A 27465-nucleotide genomic window follows, 5' to 3' on the forward strand; every position below is an offset into this window, starting at 1 on the left:
CCATTGCTGTGAATGCTGATTTTGGTTGCTGACTTGACCGGATAGATCACTTAGTTCGTCTCCCTACAATGGGTATTTTTTTGCAACTCCACTTCACAGATGAAGGAAGAGAAGATCCTAAAGACCATATAACTGGATGGTAAAAAGTCGAACGTTCACTAAATGGCATGGTGATTCTCACTAATACCAGGCTTGTGCTCTAACAGTACATGAAAACCCAGAGTGTACGGAGATAGAAAATATAGTATTTTTAAAATATTTAAAAAATTTTAATATTGTGTGAATGTGTGTGTGCATGATGCTTGCATGTATGTGTTGTGTGTGTGTGTTGTGTGTCCAGAGGAGCATTACCACAGTGTGTGTGTTCTGAAGAAAGCTCTGTGGAGTCGATGTATGTGTATGGGTGTTTTGCCTGCATGTATGTCTATGCACCACATGCACGCCTGGTGACTGAGGAGCCCAGAAGAGGGCATTGGATCCCTTGAAACTGGAATTACAGATGGTTGTAAGCTGTCATGTGGGTCCTCAGGAAGACCAGCCGGTGTTCTTCACTGCTGAGCCAACTCTCCAGCACCTCCTATCACCTTTTCATGGGTTTGGGGATTGAACTCGGATCATCAGGCTTGCAACGCAAGTGTCTTTATGCCCCAAGTCATCTCCCCAGTCCCAATAAAACACATTCTTCACAGCAGCAACTATTGCATAGTACAATTGGGAACCTCACACTACAATCTAGAGGGAATCAGAGCCCTGGCTATATGTCCCACAGCTACACCACTGCCACAGGGTGTGCATAGCTGTCCAGTCCATCACTGGCTGGGACAAGTTATGACACATCAAAAGGGAAACAGCCAAAGTATGGCTGATCAGAGGTATGGAATGGGCTTTTTACAGGACCCTGGCTGCCTTCCACTCTGTAGAATTCTCCATCTGAAAGGACTTAAATAACTTGTTTTTTTATGACATCCTATGTCCCAGAGCCTAACTTTTTTACTGTATCCTCTTCTTTCTGACCAACTAGGCCCCTTGGTCCAGCTCCGCTTGCTTCCTTGCCCCGCCCCCAAGGCTCCGCCCTCTGGCACCGCCCCTCCCCTTCCCTGGGGAGGCCCCGCGAGAACGAGGGGGCGGTGCCCAAAGGCCTTGGGAGCCCAAGGGAGCGCGCCGGGCGCCAGACACAAAGAGCGGCTGAGGGACGCGCGACTGGGGAGCCCACCCGGATCGCTTTGCAATAGGCTCCCGGCGTCCACATCGCGGACTCAACGCACGGAGAGCGGAGCCTCCCACTCCCCAGGTGAGTAGGGCGTGGGGATAGGAGCTGAGGGGAGGGGAGCCGAGTGGGGCCGAGGGATGCCGAACAGGGCCGAGCGGGGCCGAAGAGGGCTTAACGGGGCCGCGGGGGTCTGCATCCTCAAGCTGCGACCAGAATTTAGCGGAGCGGATTCCTGGAATGCGGGCGCGCGCTCGGGAAGGCACACCGGAGTCCCGCTTTTCTGGGGCGCTTTTGGACCGGGAGGGGTGGTCGGTACCGAACTCGTCGTGGGGTGCAGCCGCCGCCCCAAACTTTGACGAACTCTGAGCGCAAGTTGCATGGGCGGACCGCGCTTCCCGCCCTCGTCCTCTTTTGACGAGGGAAACCGGAGCGGGAGGCGAGCCCGGCCTGGGTCCGTGCCCACCAGTCCCCCTGGAAAAGCCGGGGACCGTGCTTGATTGGGAGCACCTGCTAGAGTTGCGCGTAGGTCTCTCCTGTGCCTCGTGAAGACGTCCTTGTGATCTCTGGTTGTATTATCAGTTTGCACTCAGTTGTCGAAAACTGGGACACCTCTCTGGGGCGGAGAAGCCTGTTGCATCTGTGTCAAGGTCGTCCCTGGCTACGCACCCGTTCTGCTACTTGGCTGTGCACTTCCAAGACCGGTCCATCAGTATAGAGTGGCAGTGATCCCGTGTTTGAGTTCAGTCTAGTTGTCTTTTGAGTTCACAGATTCCACGGTGGGAGTCCAATTCATGATTTCTTGCGCGCACACACACTGTCAGCTGTCTACGCTACAAGATTTAGTCAAGCTTTGGAATCGGAGAGGCGGTCCCGAGAGGGCCCATGCAGAGGTCAACTGTTGCACAATGCAGGTAGCCCAGAGGGATGGTGAAGATGTGTCTTCTTAGAGGCTTTTGGCTGAGATTTCCAGGTTCTTGATATGGATTTACAGTACTTTTAAAGGGGGGACGAGAGAGGAAAAGATAGAAAGCAAATGGGTTTGTTCAACGGAACACTAAGCCAAGCAGTTTATGAACTGTACAAGAACATGTGTGTATGAGAAGGAACATGCTGGTAGAGGTGGTTACGGCAGCAGCCAGCTGGCCCGCCCTGTTCGTTTTGTATTAGTGGCTTAAACTACTACAGATCAAGCTAGTCTGTAGTCATTTGCCAGATGCTAATGCTTTGATGGAGGACAAACAACATTTGTGAAGGTGGTCCCAATAAGAACGAAAAAAACCCCGTCAGGAATGTCATTCCTGTAACCTTGTAATGATTGTTACGTCCTTGTTATCAGTCTGATCTGCTAGCTTTGTAAAAGTTATTGCACGCAGTTTGGTGTCGTGTGTAATGTTTACTTTTGGGGGTGCTGGGGATGGAGCCCATGGTCTCAGGAATGCCAAGCTCTACTTCTGAACCACATCTCCAGCCCAGTAACAATAACAAGGATAAGCCGCTCTTATTCGTCATGTATTTACTGTAACTGTACTTCTGCCCTGACTTTAGTTTTCTCTCTAGAAAGCTTCCTGTAAGACAGCACACCCTGCTGTGCTAGCAGCAGCCTCAAGCATCTCGTGTGTGGAACTGGTTGAGAGCCGCTCAGGTGATTAACCTTCGATATCTGAGCTAGTGTATGTGCACTCGGTGATGTTAGCATAGTCTCGAAATTGGCACATGACTCACTTTAGCAACACCAGTCTTCATGGTAAAGGAGGGTCTCTGTTACATAAAATGGAGAGTCAGTAAAAACTGGAGGAGGATGCTGCAACCCATGCTCCAAATTCATCAAAGTTTGGGGTGGCGGTTACAACCCACGCTGAGTTTGGTACTGACCACCGTTCCTGGTCCAAGAGCACCCCAGAAAAGCGGGAACACTGGTGTGGCTTTCCAGTCCTTTTTTCGTTTATTTTTCGAAACAAGGTTTCTCTGTGTAACAACCCTAGATGTCCTGGCGCATGCTCTGGAGACCAGGCTAGCCTCAAACTCACAGAGATCTGCCTGCTTCTCCCTCCCTAGTGCTGGGATTAAAGGCACACACCACCACCACCCTGCTTGCCCCAATGCTGATACTGCTTTTTTCTTTTCTTTCTTTCTTTTTTCAGAATGAGAAAATAGTAAAGCCTTCTCCAAAAACTTGAATGTGGGATAAGATGTTACAACACTGACTTAGAAAAAGAACACTTGATAAAGGAAAAGTTAGGATTTAAGTTTTAAAAATCTGTGTAAACTTATAGAAAATGGGCTTTTTCTAACTCATTTTACTTTGCAGTTTGAAGACATGCCAGGACATGGGTAGCCTGGGGTTATTTGCTGATAGCCAGGTGTAAATCCCTTAGAATTTGCCTCTTTAGGAATGTCCAGCAGAATTCTGACAGTAAAGTATGGGTTTGATTGTTATTTGGTGAGTGGCACACTCTAAATTTTCAAGATAATACATGTGACATTTGAGACTTGAAACACTTGAGGATCCCGCCTGAGCTCCTTCTTCCTAGCGTGGGTACCTGCCTTTGAGTATTACTGTTAGCTACCTATCCTTTTCCAGGCTCAGTAAAGATCTAGAGGCAGGATATAAAATCTGGGGCACCGTCCTGGCCTCACACCTGAACTCAAAGTTTCCTGGCCTGGAAGAGTTCTCTGTGTGCTTTGCTACTTTTCTGCTCATCACTGTTTGAGTGGCAGTGACTCTTGGTTTGGGTTTAACTCAGTCCTTGGCCTCAAATATGAATTAGAAATTCAGGCTCAGTGCCAGAAATTTGGTTATTCACAGCAGGAGATCAAAACTTTGGGTCCTACTCTGCCTGGAGCTGTTGGAGGGTGACTGCAATTGCTCCCACCCCCATTCTCCTGGGTGACCTTGAGCCTACCACATTCTAATAGCTGAAGTCTTCCAGGAACTGAGGGACCATGCGGAGTCTATCTCCCGTTTGTGCGACATATCTCTAGCCCTGCACTTTCCTTTCTCTCTGGTATGGACTCACCTGCTCGGACTTAAGTGATGGAGAACCTGTGAGATTTCTTGTTTCCCAAGGGCCAGTGTGTGGTCTCCCTTGCGTTCAAGTCATGTTTTGTTTCTCGACGAAACCAGAATCCTCTACATAATTTTGATTGCTCAAGTCTGAAAAGAGTGCTGGTGTGTATTGCAATTTTTTGTGCATTGTTTTTGTAGCTCATTAGAGAAAATGGTGTTTTCTTTTTTGTCTGATGTGCTACAGTCTCAAAGATCCCAGTTACCTTATTTGGGGATCTGCTTCATGTCATAAGCAATGATTTTGATATGTTGGAGTTTCACTAAGGGGAGGGTCACTGTCTATTAGGAAAATCAAAAGCTCTGGGTTTTAAGTCTTGTAAGAGTTTTGCACATACAGATGTATGTCAGTTATGTTGATTTAGCTGCCAGTGACAGGAAACCTAGTGTGGTACAGTGTAAACAAATCAGGAGGTGGACAAGACTTCAAGGCATCAGTGGTAGCTGAGGGTACTTGAGTTCCTCTCCTGCTCCTCTGTGCATAGCAGTATGCAGGGTAGATGTAAAGGTGCATCGTTTCCGCAAAGACAGAGTTGATCTCCATGACTCTCTTTAAGAACAAGGAGTTTGGTTGTCTGCACATGCGTGCACTTGCACATTCGCACAAATAATAAAATCAATCTTGAAACAACAAAGAGTGGAATCTAGTCCGTTGGAACTGTCAGCAGCAGTGGGAGCTACAACTCAGGGTTGTGTCACACAGCCCGAGGACTCTAAGGGCCCGCGTGTTTGTGGGTGTGGGTCCTGAGTTCTGCGTGCCTTGACCTTGGAAACCTGGCTGGGGGGTTTGGTAGGAATGAAGGAACGGCAGACGAATGTACAGAAAATCTGTGATTGGGTGGGATGTGCTCACTGACGGAAACACCTCCTACAGTCAATAAGGAGGAGGGATTAGGTAGTCTCAGTAGGCGCTTGCTGTCTGGGAGCAGCCCTGGAGGAACGGGAGGAAGCTGTGGTTTCCAGTTTTTGCACACACTGGCCAGTCTTTTCCTAAACCCTTGGGCTAGGGGAAGGCTTTGTTATTCCTTTTTATTCCTCTGAGTGTCACCCAGGTAAGACTTTGCTTTCATATTTCTGAGTTATTAGGGTCTTTGACATGGCTGTGCCCATGTCAATAATACACATTCACCCAGGACTTCATTCTCTCTGTCTCTGTCTCTGTCTCTGTCTCTCTCTCTCAGTGTGTGTGTGTTTCTCAACAAAAGAAATTTCAGGATGAGTAAAGCAGTTAGTGTTGATGAAGCAGAAAGACAAGACACACGTGAAGAGTCAAGTGTCTAGAGGAACACAGGGAAGTGCCCCAGTGGCTGCTGCATATGTGATTGAGGGGCTTTGATTCTGCAACTAGATTAGACATTAGAGAAAGATGTGCTGGTATGGCCCTCCTTCCTTTCTTCCTTCCTTTCTTCCTTCCTTTCTTCCTTCCTTTCTTCCTTCCTTCCTTTCTTTTTTCTTTTTCGAGATAGGGTTTCTCTATAGCTTTGGATCCTGTCCTGGAACTAGCTCTTGTAGACCAGGCTAACCTCAAACTCCCAGAGATCCGCCTGCCTCTGCCTCCCGAGTGCTGGGATTAAAGGCATGCGCCACCACCGCCCAGCTATGGCCCTTTTTCTTATTCCATAGGAATCTGTCTTTGCAGGGAAGACTTTTCTAGGTACATTGTGCTACCTTGTGCCTGGAGAAGGGAGAGCTAGTAGAGATGAAGCATGGGTCACAGGGGGGCTTACCTGTGTTCCGAGGAATGTGGATTGCAGGCCCACCAGCCGCTTCGGCGATGTTGTTTATGCTGTTTCTGGTCCAGTGGAGCATGGCTCTTTACAGGTGACTTAGTCAGTTATGTCAAAATTCTTTGTGTTACTCAGCAAAAGACAGAAATGAGAAACAGGAGAGACAAGGGAGCTTTGTCTTTGTGTCTCAGGGGTTTTCTGGCTTTCCTGGATGAGAACCTCTAGATGTGGGGTAGGTCCTGTGCTGGGAGGCAGGATGCTGGTGGAAGCTTGGGATGCCTGGTTCCTGGCAGGCTTGCGTAGGCCTCATTGCAGGAGTAGTGGGTGAGCTGTATCAGGCCCTATGTATGGCCTGATTGTGAATCTGTCAGAAGTAGAGCCTGGTTGCTGAGAATTTGGGGCTAAATTTTGGAGAGAAAGTGTATGTGTGTATGTGTATGTGCATGTGTGTGTCAAGGTCAGAGGTTCTTGTCAGGTGCCTTCCTCAACCATTCGTCATCCCACTGTTTTAAGACAGGGTCTTTCATTGAACCTGACACTCTTCAGTTCAGCTAGCCTGGTTGGCAACCATACTCGGATTCTTTTGTTGGTATGTTCACACATGAGCATCCCATCCCTTTTACTGTATACATCAATCCTAAGACATTCTTTTCTCTTCTGTCCACAACTCCTAAAACCTGATGCAGGGAGACTACACCATACTCCTTGGCCAGAGCCAAAAATCAAATTTGCATATCAAATACACCCCAAGACACATCTTTATGAGAAAGGCATTTGCCATGAAAACCCTTTGTCAGTGTGGCTTAGATAACTGATCCATCAGATGCACAAATCTCAGCACAGGAGAAAAACAAGGTGGTTTGAAGCTTCCCAAATATATAATTCTCCAGCAACAGATGAAAAAGGAAATGATATTGATGAAATGTCTGATAGCAGATTTAAAAATGAGTCAGGAGATTGCTCAGTGGTAAAGTGCTTGATGCTCAAACATTAGAGCCTGAGTTTAGATCTCAAATTCCACATAAAAGCCAGACATGGTGCGGTAAGAGTGCTCCCAGCACTCCTCTGTCAAGACGAGATAGAGACAAGACTTCCAAAGTCACAGGACAACAGCTCGGTGTGTAGTGTGTACAGTGTGAAGAGTCGTGAGTCAAGCAAGGTGGAAGGGAAGGATGAGCCCCTGAGGTTGACTTTTAACCTCCGCATGCAAACCTGATGCTCGCTCCTGTACTGACACACTAACACAGACACAGAGAATAAGGCGTTAAGATTTTAAGAGGAGCTTCTTGATGCTGTGAGTAGGGTTAGCGCAGAGACTCCTACAACTCAGAGTGCTGAGAATAAGGGATTTCAAGGGCTCATTCATAGATGGGACATCTATGGCACCTCCTCTCTCCCTCAGGGTTCCGGGAACATTTCCCAGGATGTTGCAGATAGACTGTAAGAGCTGGGTAATGGGGAGGAACCCCGAGAAGTGCTGTCTTCTGGACTTGACATGGCTGCTGCACTCCTCAGCTCAACAGCAGCCATGGTTAGTTGCATAAGCTAATCCAGCCCAGTTCTGGCATAGATGGGGAGTGCTCTCCAGGTCCCATCCCTTACCCGGGGTTACTGACAGCTGATAGTTACTAGAGGAGGGAGAATCATTCTGTTCTGAGCGTGTGGCCATTGGCCAACACAGGTGGGCAGCACTTATAGGGAGCTCAGAAAGCCCTGACTGAAGTCTTGAACAAATGCGTATTGTTAATATAGGCATAGCTTCATAAGGACCCCATAGGGTTCCCTCGAGCTCCGAGGGACGATAAAGCTCTCCTGGGGTGCTGGTGTGAGTGTTGGCAGTGTGTGCAGAAAATACCCACTCTAGCTTTCTCCCTGACCCATGCTTGCATCTGAAGACTGCCCTCCTACCAAGGTTAACTAAATTTGTCTCCTTGGTTAAGTTGTGTAAACTCTGCCTCCTTGTTTATCTGTACATGATACCCAGTTCCTGTGCAGCCGTATGCTTTGGCCCCACTTCTCTGTTAACTCTAATAATCTGTTCAAACTTCTGGGGTGCTGAGGTTTCTCCAGCAGAGAGCCCAGATCCCTCGACCCCAGCTTCTTGTCTGTGTGCGTGTGTTTATCTCATTCCCTTGCTGCCCCAGCCAAGTCCCGGGAACTGTGCATGAATGCGGCAATAATTGGACTGAGTAGGTTAACAAACAAAAGAAAATTAAGCGGAAAGGAACCAAATTAGAGAGGATTTGGGGGAAGTGGAAGGGAGAAGTGGAAGGTGGGTCTGATCATGTTTCATTTTATCCAAGTACAAAATCCTCAAGATTAAAGAAAAAGTATTAACATTTTGAAAGTGTCTGCCCTCCATTCACAGTGATCCACTGTCTATGACTCAGAAAAGCCCCTTGTATCCCCCTTATTCCACGATGGGCCTTCTTTATGATAGCATTTTTGAATTTGGGGGACACCTCAATTGATGTTATCTTTGCACCCATGAAATTTTGAGTCTGTTTTTGTCATTTGCCATAGAATTAGTGGTCTCTTAGACTTTTGTGAAGGGCAGTGTCTTTCAGTGGTTCAGGGTCTAAAGAGCAGGGGAAGATGACAGTCCTCTGAGGAGCATCATGTGTAAATATTTTCTGTCTCATGCCAACATCTGTGCCCAGTCTGGTCTCCTGCCTTGACTGTTTCACCCTTCACTTCCTACACGCACGGATACTTTAGATTTCTGCTTTCCGCCCTGAGCTTCAACCAGACATGCCCCTGTATAGATTTGCTGAAGAATGGAGTCATGTTCAATGAATGCTTTAGCATGTGACTTCACAATTGTGCAAATACCACAGAGAGTAGGTATGCAAACTAAACCCACTATGGTGCCTCTGGGATCCATGTTGAATATGCAGTTTTTCTTAGCCAGTTCCTCCTGCCTCAGCCTCCTGTGCTGAGTTTGGTTCAGCTCATTTCTTGGAATAACTGGAGCCCTCCTGCCTGAGCCTCAGGTGCCCTATTTGTCAAGAGAAAATGGTTCCCAAGATAATGGGTGAGGTAGCCTCAAGTTCTGACTTCTATGACTTTCAATAGGAGTGCCTAAGTCAGAGTGAGAGAATGTCAGTGCACAGTAGGCCTACAGCTGTGTGAGCTTCTCTCTGGACCAGGTATGCGCCTGAGCTGTTCTGCTTCCTGGGTCTCAGCATTCCCTCCCAGTTCCTTTTCCTTACTCGCTACAAGTTCCTGGCGAGTTTGTTTTCACTGGGTAATTTACTCCTGGCCTCAAGGAGCAGGTACTTTGTGCGGTATTTACAGTGTCCCTCGGGCTGCTGTCTCCCTGGGCCTACTGCCACTGTAGTGCTCAGAACTGTAGTTGCTTTAGACATTGAGTCCCTCTGTGTGTGACAGCAATGTCTCCAGCCCAAGTCTCATTTTTAGTGGTTCTGAATTCCTGCTTGCCTAAGGGGAAACTTTGTATCAGCCCAAGATTATAACTTGTTAGGTTATTTTGTTTGGCATGTCTTTTAAGTAGCTACAGTAGAGAAATGAGTGATCATCTCATTGCCTGGTTTCTTGAACGGTTGTGTATCTGCATTTAGGATAACTAGTTTGGGGCAATTCTGAATCCCTTGGAGCCTTCCAGTTATTGGTGTTGACCTTCACAGCAGGTCCATTCTTTAGAAGTAGAAATCCAAAATAGTAATTCTGTCCAGATTCTCTGGACTGTTTATGTACAGAGATTAAACAAAACAGTCAACAGTGTGTTGTGCCTCAGGCTCCCCGTTGCATGACTGGAATTTCAGATAGGAAAGAGTAATTATGAGAAGAACGTGTGTATGTGAACATTCCTGGGGTTTTCTGGTAAGATTTTTTTTTTTTGGTTTTCCGAGACAAGGTTTCTCTATATAACAACCCTGCCTGTCCTGGAACTCGCTCTGTAGACCAGGCTTGCCTCGAACTCATAGAGATCCACCTGTCTCTGCTTTTCAAGTGCTGGGATTAAAGGCATGCACCACCACTGCCCTGTCTGATTAGATTTTTATAGGTTATACTATTTTTTTTTTTTTTTTTTGGTTTTTCGAGACAGGGTTTCTCTGTGGTTTTGGAGCCTGTCCTGGAACTAGCTCTTGTAGACCAGGCTGGTCTCGAACTCACAGACATCCGCCTGCCTCTGCCTCCCAAGTGCTGGGATTAAAGGCGTGCGCCACCACCGCCCGGCTATACTATTTTATTTCCTTTATAGCTAACGTGAAAAAACATTACACCTGGGTTCTGGTGAAAAGAAAGCATCTTACTGGGATTGGGGTGTGAAGTGCCTGGTTGAAACTTTTTCTTAATTTGGTGAACTATTGGCATTAATGACCTTTCCCTGTAGTGAGGGGTACTAATACAAATTTTTGCATGATATTAAGACTTTCAAAAAAATAAATAATAAAAAAGACTTTCCATTTGGTAGGAAAATGAAAGAAATAATGTTCCTATATATTTTGGCTATGAAATCCCTGTGCTTCATAGAAATGATTTTAAAATGTTGTATTTTATGTGCACAAGTGTTTTGCCTGCATGCAGGCCTGTGCACCAGTCTTGTGCTTGGTGCTATGGAGGCTGAAAGAGGGCACTGAATCCTCTGGAACTTGAGGTACAGGTATTGTAAGCCACTGTGTGGATGCTGGGAATAGAATCTGGGTCCTCCGTAAAAGCACCCAATGTCTTAATTCCCGAAACATTTTTTAGGTACGAAAAAATTCTCGATGTGTTTGTGCGCTGTTGGTAGGAATGAGGAACTATTTTTTTTTTTTTTATGTTGGTTTTGTAACTGGAGTTAGGACTCATTTAATCAGTTCTATGGCCTCATTGCCAAGACTCATATTTGTCATCACTGGAAAAGTCCAGCCACTCGAGGGGCCAGTTGTTTGGTCAAGGAAAAAGATTTATGTGGGAAGTTAGTGTGTTGGCTACTTTTTCTGTCAACTTGACATAAGCTGGAGTTATCTGAAAAGAGGAACCCTCAATTGAGAAAATGCCTTCATAAGATCTGACTGTAGCGTTTTCTTAATTAGTGATTGATGGGGGAGGGCCCAGCCCATTGTGGATGGTGCCTTTCCTGAGCTGGTGGTCAGGAAAGCAGGTAAAGCAAGCCAGTAAGCAGCTCCCCTTCATGACCTCGGCATCAGCTCCTGGCTCCAGGTTCCTTCCCTAGTTGAGCTTCTGCCCTGACTTCTTTCAATGTGGAAGTGTAAGCCAAATAAACCCTTTCCTCCCAAACTTGCTTTTGGTCATGGTCCATCACAGCAATAGAAACCCTAACTAGGACAGTTATCATGGCCACCTTGCTGGCATGTTATGGGTACAAGGCCTGCAGAGGGAGTCAGGAAGGTAGGCTGCCGCAGGGTGCTTAGAAACTTTGGGAGGTCTGCTATTCCAACATCGGGCAGGGCTGCTCTCTCTAAGTCATGGGGGTTCTGGCCTCTGTGAATCTAAAGAAAAGTTTCTCATAGAAAGTTCTAGAACTCACATCTTTTTGGCTCCTTTTCTCTGGATTGGCTCCAATGTAGTTACCAAAAGCTTCCTTTTCCCATCAGGAGAAGATAACTGAAGGCTACTTCTCCCTGAAGGATGGGGAGGCAGAGACAAGCAACTTCCTGTAGAGGGCATGGAAGGTCTGTGAAAGGCAACTTCTTCAATAAGATAGTAAAATGCAGCTTTTCATTGTAACAGTCCGAGGATCGTCTACGGCAAAGCCAGTGGGAAAACAGTGTGTGTAAGAGGTGTGTGTGTGTGTGTCCGCGCGTGCGTGTGTGTGTGCACATGTGTGTGTGTGGTGTGTGCGCGTGTGGTGTGTGTGCGTGTGTGGTGTGTGCGCGTGTGTGTGGTGTGCGCACGCGTGTGTGTGTGTGTGTGTTGATGATAATATCAATGGTGCATGTGCATGTGTAAATGTAGAGGCCAGAGGAGGACAATTGGTGGCTGGCTCTACCTGCCATTTTATTCCCTTAGAACAGGGTTTCTCACTGAACCTGTAACTCACTGGTGATTTGTTGATATATCCCTAGCTAGACTGGTTGGCAGTGAACCCAAGAACCCTGGCTGTGCTTTTGGGCCACTCTTAGCTTCATATGAGTGCCGGGCACCTCAGTTCAGGTCCTTGTGTTTGCAGAGCTGAGGCTCTCACCCACCGAAGCATCTCCCCAGCCTGCAAACAGCCTTTAAGTCAACTGAAGGTTTTCCCTGCGACAACCTTGGACAAATTGCTTGCCTCTCTAGGCCTCAGTTTCTTCACCTGTCGGTTGGGAACAGTCTTGGTGACTCATGAGACTCCATGCATCAGTGCTTAGGAATGTGCCCAGGATATTCATGCTTAAGAAATGTTTTGTTTATCAAAGGTTATTTAGCAAGAGTTCCACCAAGTTTCAGTTTACTGAAGGGAAATCCCAGGAACTGCATGCTGAGAGGCAAGTGTTCAGAAACTCAACCTTTAAAGTCACTTGACTAAAACAAAATGAGACAACCTACTGAGAATGGCAAAATATGTAGAAACTTAGGTCATTTAGGGAAAAGACTCTGTGTGTTTTTCTCATCTTGTGTTTGGGGCCCTTGAGAAATTAACTCCTTATTCTTGGAGTTAATTTCCTTTTTCTAGATTAAAAAAAATTTATTTTAAAGATTTATTTATTAATTATGTATAGTGTTTTGCCTGCATGTATGCAGCAGGTCAGAAGAGGGCACCAGATCTCATTTTAGATGGTTGTGAATCGCCATGTGGTTGCTGGGAATTGAACTCGGGACCTCTGGAAGAGTAGTCAGTGCTCTTAACCTCTGAGCCATCTCTCCAGCCCAAGAAGGGGATTCTGGTTTTGTTTTGTTTTGTTTTTCGAGACAGGGTTTCTCTGTATAGCTTTGGAGCCTGTCCTGGAACTCAGTCTTGTAGACCAGGCTGGCCTCTAAAAATTTTTTTTGATATGTGTGGGTGTTTTGCTGGCATGTGTGCCTGTGAACCACATGGTTGCAATGCCTATGGAAGCCAGAAGAGGGCATTATATCCCCAGCACTGAGTTATAGACAGTTGTCAACTGCCTTGTGGTGTGCTGGGAATTGAACCTGAGTCCTCTGGAAGGGCAGTCAGCTCTTAACTGCTGTGCCATCTTTCCAGCCCCAGGGCTCTGGTTTTTTTTTTTGTTTTGTTTTAAATAATGTGGTTTTTTTTAAAGATTATAATTACGTCACTTCTTTCTTCCCTTTGTTCCCTCAAATCCTCCCCTTGCTCTCTTTCAAATCATGACCTCTTTTGCTTTAATTACTGCTACATGTATGTGCATGTATGCATGTATGTGCACACACTTGTGTGCATGCATACATCCCAGACACTTTCTCTGTTTTGAAGACTGGGTGGCTTCTCAACTTGTGAATTTAAGTCACACCTCTTTACTCTGTCACCTCCGTGCCGCTGCTGAGCCATCAGGTGAGGTTTTAGTTTCAGACACTTGGCATTCAGTTTGGAACGTCCATCTGGGCCTTTTAGCATAGCTTCTTTCTCTGCCAAGATTCCTGGTGTGCATGCTTCCATGCAGAACCTTTCCCTCTGCACCGCTGAGCGGCCACAGTAGCCACAGGAGCTGAAAGCCACTTGGTTCAACCTCTGGATCTTCTGGGAAGTTCTCTGGATGTGTTTCTCTTGTTGTTTTTTGTTTGGTTTTGTTTTTTGTTTTGTTTGTTTGTTTGATTAGTTGGTTGGTTTTGGTTTTAGTCTTCCGAGACAGGATTTCTGTGTGTATCTTTGGAGCCTGTCCTGGAACTCGCTCTGTAGACCAGGCTGGCCTCAAACTCACAGAGATCCACCTGCCTCTGCCTCCTGAGTGCTGGGATTAAAGGCGTGCGCCACCACCGCCCAGCTGAGAGTGGTTTTTGTTTGTTTTTTGACTTTGCACTTCTGTGACGGATTTTGAATTACTTCTTGGTTTGTGAAATGAACAGCACAGATGTTTGGGTTCTCTTCGAATTTCGTGGCAAACACTGATTTTTACCGGGAAGGTGGCCCCAGCTTGAAAGCCGCCTGCTGTGCAGCAGCCTATGGCTCATTCCAGTTTTCGTTCTTAGCGGAGTGGTGGGAGCTGCTCCGCACATACAAGGTTTAGGGCCATCTTAAGAGTTAGGCAAAATTCATCCATAGGATGTGAGTCTTTCCCTTCGTGGGTTGCAACATGTTAGTATTCTCCCATTTTCAGTTGCTATATTTAGCTGTTAATCTGTTTTGAGTTATTATGAGAGAATGCTTGAGGCTGGTTTTTTTCTTTTTTTTAAGAATAGAAGTTTGACTAGCTCATAGTGTTGGTGGCTATAAGTTAAATCTCAGGTAACTTTATCACTTAAACCTCTGGTGAGAGCATCCTGGTAGTGACATCATAATAGCAGGTGCCAGTGTAGAAGAGATCAACATGTTAAGACCGAAAGAGAGATTTAAAGGGACCAGGCTCACTCGTAAAAGTTTACTCTTTCAGGGACCTGCTGCGGTCTCACTAGAAGTACACTAATGTCCTTTGGTGGCATATCCCTTGTGAACTGTTGTCCTTACACTAGGCCCCTCCTTTTAGTAGTTCTGCCACCTCCCAACACTGCCCTACTTCGTACAAAACTTCTGCATGTGACCTTCCGATGGGCACATTCAGACATACCCAACTGACCAAAGTCCCAGACTTTTGACTTTTTTAGTTACTAAAACTGTTTAAGACATCCCCTCCCTCCTTTCCTTGCCCCTATTTTAAATAAGTTTAATTTAATTTTTTTGTATATGGGTGTTTTGCCTGCATGTATGTATGTACACCACCTGTATGCCATGTTAGTTATAGTACCCCCAAGGATTTAGGATGCCATGAGATATATACAGCGGGTGCTCAGTTAATGCCCATCGGTGAGTGAATGCTTTGTATTTTGCTTCTCCTGGCCCTTTTTAAAGCTTGAGACAGGATCTGGCTGTTTTGTTCCTGGGTTCCAGTGATTTCCTCGCATCAGCTCACTAGGTAGCAAGCAGACTGCATTGGCCTCTCCGTGGCTCATGTGCACACGGTTTTGTACCTCTTTCCTGGTCACTTACCCCAGCAAGTTACAAAGTTATAGTGCACTGTTGATCTTTTATGCTCCTGCCCAGCAGTGCATTCTCTTCATCTGAAGGTGAATTGACAGTTGATAAGTGCTGAGTCATCAGGCTGGGGAGCCCTGTGGACTTGGTTTCACTCATATGAAAGAAGCATCCTGCCGGGCGGTGGTGGCGCACGCCTTTAATCCCAGCACTCGGGAGGCAGAGGCAGGCGGATCTCTGTGAGTTCAAGGCCAGCCTGGTCTACAAAGGGAGTTCCAGGACAGGCTCCAAAGCTACGGAGAAACCCTGTCTCGAAAAATCAAAAAAAAAAAAAAAAAAAAAAGAAGCATCCTGTATTCGATAGTCTCTGTGGCTCAGAGCAAATCATGGCAGATAGTCATCTCTATAGGATGAGGTTGCTGAGGTCTCTTGAGGCAGATACTGCTTACTGGTAATTGCTGGAAACTAAAAATAATGCAAAACATAAGGCCCTGGAGAATAATACAAGGCCTTGGAAACAAAACGACTTTGTAGAGCAAAGGAGGAATTGTGAGCCTGTGACTTGCTTCTGGTGCGTGATCTGGGGAAGAGCACAGTGAGTGACCAGAGCCTTCTGTTCTGTGAAATGGGGTCGCGGCTGTCTCTACATTTTACTGCCTTGTGTTGCAGCTCTCAAAACTGCGTGTTCAGAATACTCAGTACCTCTGTCCACCTGCTGAGAGCTGCCCTTCAACATGTTTCTAAAGCTCTCTGGGAAGCATAGAGCTAGAAACATATCCTCCCCTGTGCCCTCAGCCCTCAGCAGCCAGTTACATCTGCCTTCTAGGCAGGCGGTGGACAGTCACAGCTTCCTGAGTCCTGCTTAGGTCCTGCTGATAGCGGAGGTGAGTGTTATTAACTGTTTTTGTTGTTATCCACATGGAAGGAAGGGCTGTGGATCTCTGCCTGCCTGATGAGGGGAGAGCCAGAAACTCAGGTGGCAAGCTTCAAGCCTTCGCATGCCTGATGCCCACAGAAGCCAGAAGAGGGCATTGGATCCCTTGGGACTGGCTACGGATGGTTGTGATCCACCATATGAATGCTGAGAACTGAACCCCTGTCCTCTGCAAGAGTAGCCAGTGTTCTTAACTGCTGAGTCGTGTCAGTTGTGGAAATTACTTTAACTATATAAAGATGTGTTACATTTGTTTCTGTTGTGGAATATTAACTGTGTAAAGATGTGTTACATTGTTTATTTCGCATTTGTTTAATTATGTAAAGATGTGTTACTGTTTCACTTTGCTTACCTAAGGCACCTGAGTGGTCTAATTAAAAGCTGACTGGCCAATAGATAGGCAGTAATGTGATAGGTAGGGTTGGCAGGCAGAGAGAATAAATCTGTGAAAGGGTCATTTTGATTGGATTACAGACCCCTGTGATTTTGAGATGTATTCAGTTTTGTGTGTGTGTGTGTGTGTGTTTCATAAAACTTTATAGAAGGTTAGAATTTTCTTTGGCCAGGCACTGATTTATAGTGTACAAGATTTGTGATATGATTCAAATATAAACTTAGACCTGTATCTTCATTTATGGCATCTTTGTGTGTGTGTGTGTGTGTGTGTGTTATATGAACCTGAAGTGGAAGAGTGACATTTTCTCTTCCAGACTGTGTGTCTTAGTACGTTGCCAAGGCTGGTCTTGAACTTCTGGATGTAAGTGGTCCTCCTACATCTGCCTTCCAGATAGCTATGAGCTATGGGGGTTTGCTGCCATGCATGGATGATCAACCTTTGAATTCTAATTAAGGAAGAAAAAAAGTTAAATATAAGGTAGTTCGTTATACCGTGCTTTGTGATTTCCAGGAGAAATGTCACTTTCCAAGGGAACGCTTATAAATATTGAGGTCAAAAAAGATATATTTTTTAAGACATTTGAAAGAAATTTTACAGTCTTTGAAGTACGCCTCAACACCGCGTCACCGAGTAATAGCTGTTGCTTTTGTTGCGATGACACAGTGGAATCTCCTGGATGTGCTGTCCGCATGTCTTTCCCTTCTCTGGGTGGGGTAGTTATGAGTCTGTTTGCTTTATAAACATCCCTTGAGTTTATAAACATACCCATCTCATGCTGGGCTCCCCCCTCCCCCAGCTCTGCCTGGAAGCTCCCCCAGATCTGCCTGGAAGCTCCGCACTTGCTTCTCTAAAGCCCTTGTGGTGGTCTGCCTCAGCTGCTCTGGGGAATGCTACTCGTGAATTCCTTGCATCTTTCAGGGACTGGCATTTGACCCTCCCACACAAAGGAGCATCTCCCTCAGTCTTTCTGTTCTGACCTCTCTGTCTGAAGGCAGGATTGCTGGACCCAGAAGCATCATGGATGAGGTCAGAACCATATCCTGTCCCATGTGTATCCCTCTGAGTGATTCACCCCCCTCACCGCTATCCTGGTGGAGAAAACATATGACAGGCCATGTTCCCCAACTGGGTGATACATGCCTGTGTTTGGTTTAAAAGAATTAGGAGTTACCAGACTCCAGTTCTCTAGTTCAGGCATATGCTAGTGCTGACCTAGCCTTTTATTTTAGGCTAATTCCTGTCTTCTCTGGACTTTGGAAGAAATTATTTTGCTTTACTCTGGGAAATGACTACAGTTATTATTTCTTTACTTCATTTTCCTTTTTTTTTTTCTTTTTTGAGATAGAGTCTCATGCAGCCCAAGTTGGCCTCAAAATTACTGTATAGCCTAGGATAACCTTCCTTGATGCTGGGGTTACAGGCATGTGCTGCTGCCATCACACCCAGTATGTATGGGCTGCTGGTGATTGAACCCCAGGTCTCATACATGCCAAGGAAATACTCGAGACACTGAGCCATATCCACAACCCCTATTTTTCTTTACAATTGTCTTGAATAGTGAAGGAAATCAGAAAATGGCTTTCTGTATGTCACCCAACAGCTGTTAGAGATGCCAAAGCACAGAGGAGAGAGGACACCAATGGCAGCGCCTTAGTGTCCCCAGCCCTGGCAGAGACCACTGTTGGCCCGTGCATGGCAGTGCATGGGCCCTGTTTAAAATGCCACTTCTCCAGCCCTTGCTTTAGATCACATACGTCTTTTCCAGTAGCATTTGGAAGCCACTTAAGGTTTTCACATAAACAAATATAGGAAATGGCTTTTGGTATAGTGGGGTTTGGAATGGGAAGTCGAGACTGAGCTGCTGTGAGGTTTCTTCAGACACTCGGGACCTTGCTGTTGCAGAGCTGACTCCACTGGGTATCATTTACTGACCCAGACTCCGCTTATCCATGCTCATCGTACAGCAGGAGCTGTTGATCTTCACAGAGGAGCAGAACCATCAGAGTTGCAAGAATGGCCCTTTTGTACTGTGTACACACCTGTTATGATTCTAACACTCAGTGGAATCATTGCAAGTTCAAGGCCAGCTAGAGCCACGTAGTATAAGACCTGGTCTCAAAATGGCAAACAAACAAACTGTAAGCCAAGCAAACGAACAAAGCTGTAACAACTAGTGGCTCCTGGGAATTCCTCTCATCGTCTCCTTCCCCGCTTGTTCATCACCCGTCTCTCTCCCTGGACACACCTTGGAGAGCGAATCTTTTCAGAGCTTCATCCGCCCAAAGGGGGCATTTCTAGACTTGACTGCTTACCAGTCAGAATCAGAAGGCCTTTGCCAAATATCTTCTCCTCACGGCCCCTTGGTTTCTCTGGTAGAAGAGCCTAGGCGACCATGTCATCTCGCGGTGCCAGCAGGACTGGAACCCAGGCTCTGGAGTACACCTGTGCTTTTGACTCAGGGTGAAGCTCCGGTGGACCCACACAGCGGAGGATGCTGTATTACTGTTCCGTCAGTAGGCTTCTGACTTGAGAGGGAAGAAGGGGGAAAATGAGAAAAGGTTTATGGGAAATTCCTTCCTGTGTTCTCCCTTCATATCTGGTGGATACAGGTCCTTCCTTTCTGCAGATGCTGACTGTTCATTCTCGTGTCAGGTCAGCATTGTGTCCATTTCCACACTGCTTGTTGTATTTCCTTTGACTGTCATGGCCTCCCTTTCTAGAGGCATGCTTGCCAGCAGATGTGCATAGCAAGCTTAGCTAGGAGCTGGTAAACAATCATGAGTCCTGAAACTGACCTAAATCTGGTTTTGTACATGTGGAAACAGTTTTCAAAACATGTTTGCTGTACTCAGGACTTAGTGAAGCTGTTTGGAAAGGATGACACAAACCGAGCTGCCTTGGAGTGCCTGTCACCCTGGCATTGAGGGCTATCTGCTTAGTCATTGTGCAGTGTGCACAGAAGGCAGCAGTTTCTCAGAGCCCGTGTCTGTAAAGAAGAGAAAAGAATCAGAATGCTTTCTTCTTAGCACAGAGTAACCGAGGGAAAGGAGCCATTGCTGGAGGATCCTTTGGGAGCCAGGCTTCTACTGAGTAAGTTAGTGGATGACTGTGACCAAGCGCTGAACCCGGGAGCTGCACTCAGCCTGCGTCTTATACACTCAAGTGGTTGCTTCTAGAGCCCTGTGTAGGCTCAGGCCGCTCCCTGTTCCTGTGACCTTACCGTCACCACTCCCCTAGAGCTTCAGTGGTGACAGGGCCTCAGAAGGTGTTGTTCTGGGCACAAGACAGTCAGAAGTTTGGATCACAGAGGTGCCTTGGATCAGGTTTGGCTTCTTCATTTGCTATATCTGGAAGCCTAGGTCCAGAGAGATTTAGGTATTTGCCTGAGGCCATATAGCTTCTTGTAAGAAGGCTAGAGAAGACCTGCTGAGCAGATCCTGGAGAAGACATGGGGAGGGTGCCTGTGTGAGCTGCCGGAAGATCAGAGGGCGAGGGAGAGGGGAGTAGTCACCATTAGGCTGAGTTGTGTCCCACCCAAATTCCTAAGTTGAAGCTTTAATGCCCTCCATACCTCAGAATCTGGCTCTTTTGGAAATAGGGTCTTGGAGTAGGCAATTATGTAAAAATGAGGTAGAACAGGAAGTACTTTGCCAGCCCTCTGGTAACACTGGAAGCATGATTTTGCACATCTAATGATTCTCCACACACTCCCTGAGTGTCCTACAGTTTCATGTCGGTTGACAGGGACTCCCTAGGGGCAGCACACTCTTGGGACAAACTGTCAGATGCTAGTTACAGGCTCTAGGTTGTAAGCTGTACTTATGGCATGGTATACTATAGAGTTTCTCCTGACCGTGTGCCTGGGCAGCTTACAGGACCGAGACACATTTGCTTGTATTTATAGGCCTGTTATACCCACAAAGGAATTCATGTCGTATACAGGTAGGTATTTTTATGTATAAAGGAGAGACCTTGTGTTTATAAGATAAAAGGAAAGTAAGTGTGTGTATGTGTGTTGAAAAATGGCATTTGCTCTCCAAAATATTGCTAACAATTTTTCTATGTATTGGAATCGTGAATGGTTTGAGCTCTTTTTGTGCTTATCTCTTTTCTCCTTCATACCTCCTCCTCTGCCTTCTTTCCTCCCTCCATTCTCGCTTCCTCTTTTCTTTCTTTTTATTTTTATTTTTATTTATTTTTTTTTTTTTTTTAGTTTTTTGAGACAGGGTTTCTCTGTGGTTTTGGAGCCTGTCCTGGAACTAGCTCTTGTAGACCAGGCTGGTCTCGAACTCACAGAGATCCGCCTGCCTCTGCCTCCCAAGTGCTGGGATTAAAGGCGTGCGCCACCACCGCCCGGCCCCTCTTTTCTTTCTTGAAGATAGGATATTGCTATGTTATCCAGGCTGACCTCAGACTCTGGGGATCAAGCAGTCCTCTGCTTCAGTCCCATATATAGCTGGGCTGGTAGGCACGAGCCATAGTACTAGACTTTATCAGTTTTCTGGATATTCTACAGTGTTTCTAAAAAACAAACAAACAAAAAACACAAGAACAAAACCCCTTTTCTTGTAACTGCTGATCAACGAATGACTTGGACCCCTGTCATAGACACTAGCATCTCCTGCAAAAAGAAGCTGATTCTTTCAGTTGCACTTGACCCCAAAAGGGCTCCTGATGCCTTTGGACACAATAGCTCTGGGACCTGCTTTTGTCCAACATGTAGGCAGGAGAGGAGTGGGGCCAAGAAGCCTATCCTGACGATGTACTTTTCTCCTTTGTGACCAGCCTGCTATGGGATGGACAACGAAGAAGAGAACCACTATGTCTCACAGCTCAGGGACGTCTACCGCAGCTGCGACACCACAGGGACCGGGTTTCTGGATCAAGAAGAGCTGACCCAGCTCTGCACTAAGCTTGGCCTGGAAGAGCAGCTGCCAGCACTTCTTCAGATTCTTCTTGGAAATGACCGCTTGGCCAGGGTGAGTGTGGGCTTGTCCTGAGAGAGAGTGCACTGCTTGTGCCACTGACATGGGCACCTGGTACCCAGCACCCATAGAAAGATAACTGTGAAAGGAAAGTCACCAGCAGTGAACCAGGGTTGTTCTGGGGATTGTAGATAGAACTTGAGGGAATGTAAGCAGCCGCATTGACCATGTGGAGGTGAGCCACCACACCTGGCTGGTGTTCTCTAATTGTGTTGTTTGCTTTGGTTTTGTAAAGTTGTTTATTTAGTGGTGGTATGGTGGTTCACATTTACCTTCTGTCTTAGAGTCTTTTAGTGAAAATGATTTAAGTACGTATTTGGAAAGTGAAGTGAATGTTCTTACTACAGAAGGCAACAGTCAGACGTCTTTTGAGAAAAAAGGAATCAGGATTGTTTTGTTTGTTTTGTCTATCAAATTAAATGTGAATCGGTGGAAAGTAACAGTGTCTTCTCTTACCCTAATTCCTGCAGGTCAACTTCGAGGAATTTAAGGAAGGTTTTGTGGCTGTGCTATCCTCTGGCTCCGGCGCAGGACCCTCTGATGAAGAAGGTAGTTCCTCTGAGTCAGGTAAGAGGATTTCCTCTAAGTGCTTGAGTTTCTTTCCTGTGTTTATCTGTGGTCTTTCAGAGCGTAGCTTCACTGTTCTAAAGTCTAGCCTCTCTCTGTGTCACCGTCAAGTCGTGTGGACTTGAGCAAAATACCTCTTCTGTGAATGTCATAGGCTGTAACGTGTATTCCTGGTAGGGGCCACTGACAAGTGGCTGAGCGGTGAGGAGCAGGGAGAGGTGGAGCCCCAGGGCTCTGCGGTACCAAGTGCGCAGCCTGACCTTCTGTTCTGGACCATAGCATCTGCAGTCATAGCCAGTGGTGTTACAGTGTGCTAACACGGCTAACAGGAGTCCCATTGCGGAAATACTTGTGGGGCAGGAATGTACTAATAAGTACTACTGTATCGTGGCAGGAAGCCACCAGGCCCAAGGCCTGGTCGTGAGGTCCAAGAACAGTGGGCCTGGTGGGATGGAGCTGGAGGCAGGTCTGTTTAGGGACATGAGGACTGTATCAGGTGGACAGTGGTGATTTCAGGGCTCACTGAACAACTATCCCCTCTGGGATGCTGAATGGCCATGTAGCAGGGTAATGGACCCTGGTCAGGAGCAGAGGCATGGAGATGAGTAACAGTGAAAGTCACCGGCACTGGTGCGAGGCCTTGAGCCTCATGCGTATTTTGTATCCATTTCTTCCCTCTTAGAAATTCCATGTCTGAGAGAACATTTATCCCTGACCTGTCGTTAGTACCTGGTGACTTGGGTTTGTGTCCCTGCTGTCCACCATCCCTGAGCCCTGTGCACACAAAACACTGTACTTCTTGCTCTGGATGACACCATCAGCCCCTTCGTCACTTCCTCTCTGATTGCAGAGGCTCCGGGCACAGGACACAGAGCCCTGGGGTCTGTGTCAGCTGCCAGCCCCACACTGCGTGCACAAGTGTTTATCTCATACCTTCCTCTCCAAACATGTGAAGAGGGCTTGTAGTCTTTCCTGATCCAGAGTTTGGATGGTAACTGGGATATCAGAATGTCACTTTGGAAAGTGACACCCAGCCCCTATGTTGAACCAAAGATAAAAGGTACCCTACTTCCTGCCATGTGACCTCCTGCCAGGTGATGCTTCACAGCTTGAAACTCTCTGGAGCAAGCCCTGTTTTCCCCAAGAAGAGAGCCATTTTGATCTGCATTTCTTCCTCACCAGTACCAGTTCTTTTTCTTCCTTTTGATAGAATTTGAGAAACTTTTCTTCATGAAGCAGCTCCATGCCTTTCCTGAAACACTGCCCCATCTCTGTTGTGTGACCTCTAGATTAGTGGGGTTACTCACAGGAGCATGGATGATTCCCCCAACCCCCACCAGCCTCTTTCCCCAAAGTGCTGCTCAAGGCTGATATAACCTTGAACTTCAAGTCTTGTGAACCTTGTGTCTTCCTGAGCTTCCTCAGTCTGATAAGCTTCGTGAGCTTTGGCGGTCTTATGAACCTCCCTCCTCCCTAGAGGAAGGAATGTTTCAACTTGGAGGAACCAGCTATACAGCAGTCTGGAAACATCTGCCTGCTACCAGGTCTGACCTTGTGTCTGCCCTACCTTCCAGGGCTGAGTCTGGTCCAGTCTTTTTCATAGTTTTCTGACTTGTCTGTTTCTTGTCTCCCATGCCTCACGCCTGACTGTTCCTCTATCATCTGCTTTTTTGGTTCTGGTTGCACCATCTTCATCCTGATTTTCAGTTTTTCTCCTAGTGCCCACCTCCTTGCCATTAGAATGTATTTATGTGGCCAAATGCCTAGATTAGGAAGAGCCATCCTGTATTTCTGTTCCCCCGTTCTTTTGTTAGAGGCCATTGGTGATCATGTAACTAAATGCACTTGACTTTCCAACTCTGTTGTACTTTCTCAGTAGTCTGTACTCTTAATAATGGCACATAGGTATCCAGAGTTCTGGCCAGACAGTGAGGCTCCTGCAGGATCCTATGGGATGCATATCGAGTTGGTGTTGTAATGGGCTGGCGGGATATGCTGAATCCGGGTGACTTACTCTGCTCCACCTCGTGGGAGAGCGCCAAGGCTGCGATAGGCATTGGATACTGCCCAGTGGTTGTTACCATTGCTCTGCCGATGTTGCTTCTGTGCTGAAGAGCCCAATGGTACCCTTTCCTGAGTAGTGCTTCTGCCCGTGGAGGGTGAGTTCTCCTCGGGCTGCTCTGGTGAGATCCATAGTACTGTTGCAAGAGGAGCATGCATTTTCCTCCATGGTTCCCGGCTGTGAGGGAAGTGCCCCTGTCTGCGGATGAAGATGGAAAGTAACTGCAGTGTGAGGTCTGTGTGGAGCCTGACCATGGACAACAGAGATATGAACGGGGCCGTCGGACACAAGGAAGCTGTGACGAGGAGAAGCATAGCAAGTTGCACCATTTTCAGATGTGCCTGACTAACTCCAGGGTGGGGCTGTAGCCACGGCCTGGTGGCTGGAGTCTCTTCTGTGACCTCCTGGTGGGGAGGACGAGCGTGGGCATCTTCTTAGGTTGTCCAGGTGTCGTGTGCTTTCCACAGCACATGATAGGGGTTTTGTCTTAGGTCTACCAGAAGGTGCTTCCCCAAAAGACAGGAAGGAGAACTGTACCCAGCCACACCTTGCCTACAAATGAAAGCCAGTCAAAATGAGAGGCTTTGTCCTGTGATTGCTCCTTCTTGAGAGTCAAGTAACCAGATTTCTTAAGGGAAAACAAGAGTAGCTTTGTAGGGTGGAAGAGGTCCCAAGGGAAGGAAACTGCAGATACATGTTGTAGGGGCTTTTAAATAGGATTTATGGCAGAAACTGGACAAAGACTGAGGTAGTTTCAGTTGAGATGTTTAATGCTTTTAACATATCACCTGGAGAGATGACCATGCCCTGCTCTCCCAGGTAGGAGGGTGATCACTTGTTAGCTGTTAACCTTGACTTCTGCTGGCTGCTAGCCCTGGCTGAAACTCTATTGACCTTGCAAGTGTTGCTGCTTTCCTTGGTTGGCATTTTGCTGGCTAACAACTAAACTGTACTGCCTTTGTTCTTCTGTTTATGTGACTAAAAGCTCTTTAGTGGGGCTTAAAGACACTGAGACAGATTATTGAAGATATTGAAGTTCATTAAAAGAGTTATTGACACCACAGATAGACAATAGCATTGCAGGGCCTCTGAGGGGAGTTTAGGCTCCAGGACCAGAAAGAAAGAGCATGCGTGGACTCTGAAACAGTATCCACAGCCCTCAAAGAAGTGTGAGTGACATGCTTAAGTTTTACCTTTTGTCCCTCCCCCCTCCTCCCCACCCCTGCTTTTTTTTATTCTATCTGCCTATGGGGAGTTGATTCTGGACTCAGGTCATTTTCTCATATATTCTTTTGATTTCATTCTGTGGAATGAATGTTTTTCCTTCTTCTCAACATGCCCCATGACCTCTGTCCCTTCAAGGACCCTGGCTAGCCTGCCAATGTCTATTAGTTATTAGTGACACTCACGGTGACTGTCTGGTGTCCTGAAGAAACAAACCCTGTGTGTGTTCAGACACCTTGAATGCTACACTGTCACTCCCCATTCAGCAGATCCAGAGCAGAACTCATCATTGGCCTCACTAAACCTTGTTCATCCCCAGTTACCGTGTGCCTTCAGGTCACCCAGATTCCTCAGATGGCCCAAGGGCCGACAGGTAGTGACCATTAGCACAAAGGAAAGAGTCCAGATTTTTTTTGGTCTTCTGTTTGGTAAAACCTGAGTAACGTGTGCTGTGAAGGGCTTCTCAACATCCTAGCCAGGCCTGGCCTCAGTGGCTCATCGAGGTCTCCTTAGGGTTCTCCTTCAGAGTTCTGATCCTGAATTCTTCCCCTGAATCCACATCCCATGACTGCTTCTCTTGTCCCCCCCCCCCACCATGCTCTCATCTCCACGTGTGCTCAGTTAGGCTTGTGTAGATGTGCCCATCAGATGAAGAAAGAAGGAGCCAAAAGAAAGTGTAAGGCTTGGAGAATTCCCTTCAGTCTGGAGACTGCAGTCCATGCTGCTTCTGCTGCGGGCCTTCAGACTGCACAGACTGCAGAGTTGGTCTTTTTCTGTTGCCCATGCCTGCCTGTAGAGCTCTTCTAACCCCAAGGACTTGAGACCCTAAAGCAGCCTAGCAAGAGTGAGGATTTTCTAAAGAGATACATGTGCCCCTCACTCGGGCTGTCGTGACCTTTGGAACAAGGCGCTAAGGGAATTGGGACTTCCCTCGGAAATCTCATACTAAGGGAAGGAAGTTGCTGAATCCTGGTATGAGTTGTGTGTGGAGGGGTCTTGTCTCTAGGAAAGCAGAAGGAGTTCACACAGTGCTGGCAGGTTTTCAGACCACCTTGCAGGAGAGACTGGAGTCAAGACAGTGGTGGATCACTGATAGGCAGAACCATACCTTGATCAGGGCGCCAAATTATGCATAACCTCGAGGCAGGACCCTGCAGATAGACTCAAGGGGGGCATTGGATCTCTCTATACCTTTTCTTATGGTAACCACATTGAGTACACCTGCTTTTATTGTTAATTTGGCTCTTCTAATGACTTACTGCGATGGTGGCTGAGCCTGGCTTGTTGGGGCACAGTTTGTGACCCTGAGTCTAGTACACTAAGGAAGGAGTTCTGGAAAATACCCTCAGTTCTCTAGCTACGTGTTCTTGGACTGTTAGTGTTTCCCTAAAATATTATCGAGAGAAAGAAAAGAGCACCCGGTGTTTAGTAGGAGTCTTCCATGCCCAAGCTGGCTTTCCCAGTTTGCTTCAAGTAATAGGACAGCCACTGTTGATCAGTGGCCTTGCGTCCCCAGGCGAACGTGCTCGACAGTGTGTCTGTGAGCCATACTGGTGCTCTGACCTGTAGCTTCTAAGAAAGGGTCTTGTTGGCATGCAGGCCCTGCAGCCTGCTTCACAGTCACTCCCTCTGCCCCGTCTTTTTTTCTCTTTCCAGCTACTTCCTGTGCTGTCCCTCCAAAGTACATGAGTGGCTCTAAGTGGTATGGCCGTCGGAGCCGACCTGAGCTTTGTGACTCTGCCACTGCAAGCAAATATGGATCAGAACAGCAGCAGCAGCAGGCCAAGGGTGGTGTGAAGTCACCTCTGCGGCGGTCTGCATCCCTAGAAAGTGTAGAGGTGAGTCAGCCCACCTTCCCCACCCACTGCCCAGCATTAGGGCAGTGATTGTCAGTTTGTCACCGTCTGTACACATGGTCCTGGAGGATGCAGGCAGGGCAGCAAGTTCCTGGGCCTTGAGATGTCAGCAGCCTGGGTATGCATGGCAGCTGAGCTTCATTTGAAACTCTCTTCTCTGGGGCAGCCCTGGTACCCAGGCCACCGTCCTTCAGATTTGGAGCAGTGGGAACTTTGTGATGACCTTTACTTCTCTTTTGTGGCTCACCAGCCACTCCTTCCTCTCACTGTGGGAAGTTCAGTTAGGGCGTCCCGACCAAGGAACGTTATATGCCAGGGAATGGAAAAAGAAGCCTTTGGTGAGCCTCCAGGTTAGGAATGAATGTGGGAGTTTGGAATCCATGG

At 47.0% G+C, this 27465-nt stretch overlaps 1 protein-coding gene across 2 annotated transcripts in view; it reads left to right on the forward strand.

The window, feature by feature from the left end:
• Positions 1-1156: 1156 nt before the first annotated feature.
• The window catches only part of Ninl (ninein like), a 57853-nt gene continuing 31544 nt past the window's right edge, over positions 1157-27465 (forward strand). Inside the window, exons 1-4 of one of the 2 annotated variants that reach the window (XM_057780822.1) lie at positions 1157-1291; positions 21173-21366; positions 21843-21939; positions 26882-27063. In XM_057780822.1, the coding sequence (XP_057636805.1) occupies positions 21184-21366; positions 21843-21939; positions 26882-27063 (462 nt within the window). In that variant the 5' untranslated portion in view covers positions 1157-1291; positions 21173-21183. Of the gene's footprint in view, positions 1292-19359; positions 19478-21172; positions 21367-21842; positions 21940-26881; positions 27064-27465 lie in introns of those variants that run through there. The other variant, XM_057780823.1, reaches the window with a different exon arrangement.

The sequence above is a fragment of the Chionomys nivalis genome, chromosome 9 (genome assembly GCF_950005125.1).
Source record: "Chionomys nivalis chromosome 9, mChiNiv1.1, whole genome shotgun sequence".
NCBI lineage: Eukaryota > Metazoa > Chordata > Mammalia > Rodentia > Cricetidae > Chionomys > Chionomys nivalis.